The 2,022-nt window shown below is 40.9% G+C and overlaps 1 protein-coding gene across 1 annotated transcript in view; it reads right to left on the bottom strand.

Annotated features, from left to right (window-relative positions):
- Window positions 1–1,439, bottom strand: part of tnfsf18 (TNF superfamily member 18) — a 6,926-nt gene extending 5,487 nt beyond the window's left edge. Inside the window, exon 1 of the mRNA XM_047807638.1 lies at window positions 919–1,439. Within this exon, the coding sequence (XP_047663594.1) occupies window positions 919–1,086 (168 nt within the window). The 5' untranslated portion in view covers window positions 1,087–1,439. The remainder of the gene's footprint in view (window positions 1–918) is intronic.
- Between the last annotated feature and the right edge of the window lie 583 nt (window positions 1,440–2,022).

Here is a 2,022-nt window from a genome sequence, read left to right as displayed (position 1 = left end):
ACTCGACTTGACTCGAATCAGACTTAAGTCACAAATTTGAGACCCGAGACTTGCTTGACAGATGTTAAAAAAAGACTCGACTAGACTTGACGTTCATGACTTGAGACTTACTTGTGACTCCCACAACTCCCACGTGTGTGACTTACTCCCACTTCTGTTATTAGGCACCAAGCATCCCAAAATGTTGGAATATCTGAACTCACTAAGAATTTATACTGTCTGTCCTGTGGGTCTATTTATTTATTTATTTATTTATTTATTTATTTATTTATTTATTTATTTATTTATTTGCAAGAGTCAAAGTCATGGTTTCAAAAGTAGTTATTGGAACTCAGCGCTGGAACCGAGTTTAACCACAGAATAATAAATCAAACAGGTTTTGGAGTTGCAGGACACCGCAGGAAATGTATCATCGTGTGAAACCTTAAAGACGTCTGGATACCGAAGCACCCAAACACGCTTCGCGCTTTGGCACGGACTCGAAAATAAACACAGAATCCTGTCTCGTGGATTTTACGTATTTATTTATCTTACAAATAGTTCTAAAGAACTTCTTCGGTTCTTCTATTGATTCGGTTTAAAGCGAGGTGAAAAGTGCTGATCTGTACTTCCTGCTTGCACATAACACACGTTGCGCAATCTTCTACTAATACATGTGTTTCCTCTGTCACGCAGTTTCTCTTCATGCTGTATCGCCTCTCACTCTGCTCTCTGTACTCACATATCATCGTTTGTTATAAAAATGTCGCAGTAACCGTCCCTGATGAACACATACATGTCATTAACCGATTTGTCCCATTCCTGTGTTAATTAATACAGATAATACTGATCTATAAAATGCTGATCCACCTGTCTGAGGTCTTTACTGTCAACATTTCTTACTGATGTCAAATGTAGAGGAGAAGAACGGATCCTTACCTCTGTGACAGATCGCTGGTTGAGGATGAAGTGGAGAACGATGGAGGCTCCCAGGCCCAAAGAAAGGATAGAGACCCAGATCATCAGCGCCCAAATGTGTCTCTTCAGCTGGTCCACGCGTGCCACACAGCTTTCACCTTCAAAACACTGCTTTCCAGATTCACACATAGCCCAGGCGGCGAGACGCAAACGACACGCAGTCGAGTGATGTCAGGAACAAAGAGAGAGAGACTCAAGGAGGGTGTTTTCAGACTCTGAAGCTAAGTTTTGTTTCCTGTGCAGCTTTTTTTTTGTGAGTGTGTGTGTGTGTGTGTGTGTGAGGGAAAAAAAAAATAAAGAGTATGCATAAATGTTGCAAAAGTTTTTTTTTTTTTTGTTTGTGTGTTTTTTTTTTTTGTGTCTGTGTCCAGGAGGTGAGCTCAGATGTACTTTCCCCTCCTGAGCAAAGCTGATGAAAGTGAAGGGGAACACATGAACACACGAGGCAAAAAAAGAGAGAAATGCCTCCTCACACTAGAGGGACGGGCCCTCTCGGAGAAGTCACACAGAGGAACAATTTCACAGAAGCGTTGTAGGCGTGCCATACAATAACACCTTAAACGTGGCAGCATACAAACAATCCGCTTTTCTAGAAATGAGTTGAAACAAACTTCCTTTTTTGGCGCTCATTTCCCTTTTTCTCTTATCCTTTCCCTCGGGAGCGAGGATTTCCCTTTATATCAGGACAATGTAATGTTTTTTTTTTTTTGTCAAGTTGTTTTGTTGTGGCTCTCTGGTTAGTGACTCAGATCTAATCATCTTTTTTTTTCTTCTTTTTTTTATGATAACACATACGAAGGTTCGACGCGTTCTTCGGCGGCATCGTCAGGAGCGTTATTAATAGCTGTTTATTTTTAAAGTGTCTATTGTAACTTCCCCTTGATAGGTCACTTATAGACGTAATCGGTTTCTGCAGCCCGGACACGGTACAAAAATAAGTTGTAGTGAATTACATCTGACCACAGAAACCTTTCTTCCCACCATCATGAGGCAAGTGTAAAGGTGATTGAAAATGTCTCGGGACGTCGTTGCACTTGATTCATGTGTGAATCAGGAACTTATCTT

Source organism: Tachysurus fulvidraco, chromosome 24 (genome assembly GCF_022655615.1).
Source record: "Tachysurus fulvidraco isolate hzauxx_2018 chromosome 24, HZAU_PFXX_2.0, whole genome shotgun sequence".
Lineage (NCBI taxonomy): Eukaryota > Metazoa > Chordata > Actinopteri > Siluriformes > Bagridae > Tachysurus > Tachysurus fulvidraco.
This window is presented reverse-complemented; position numbering and strand designations above follow the sequence as displayed.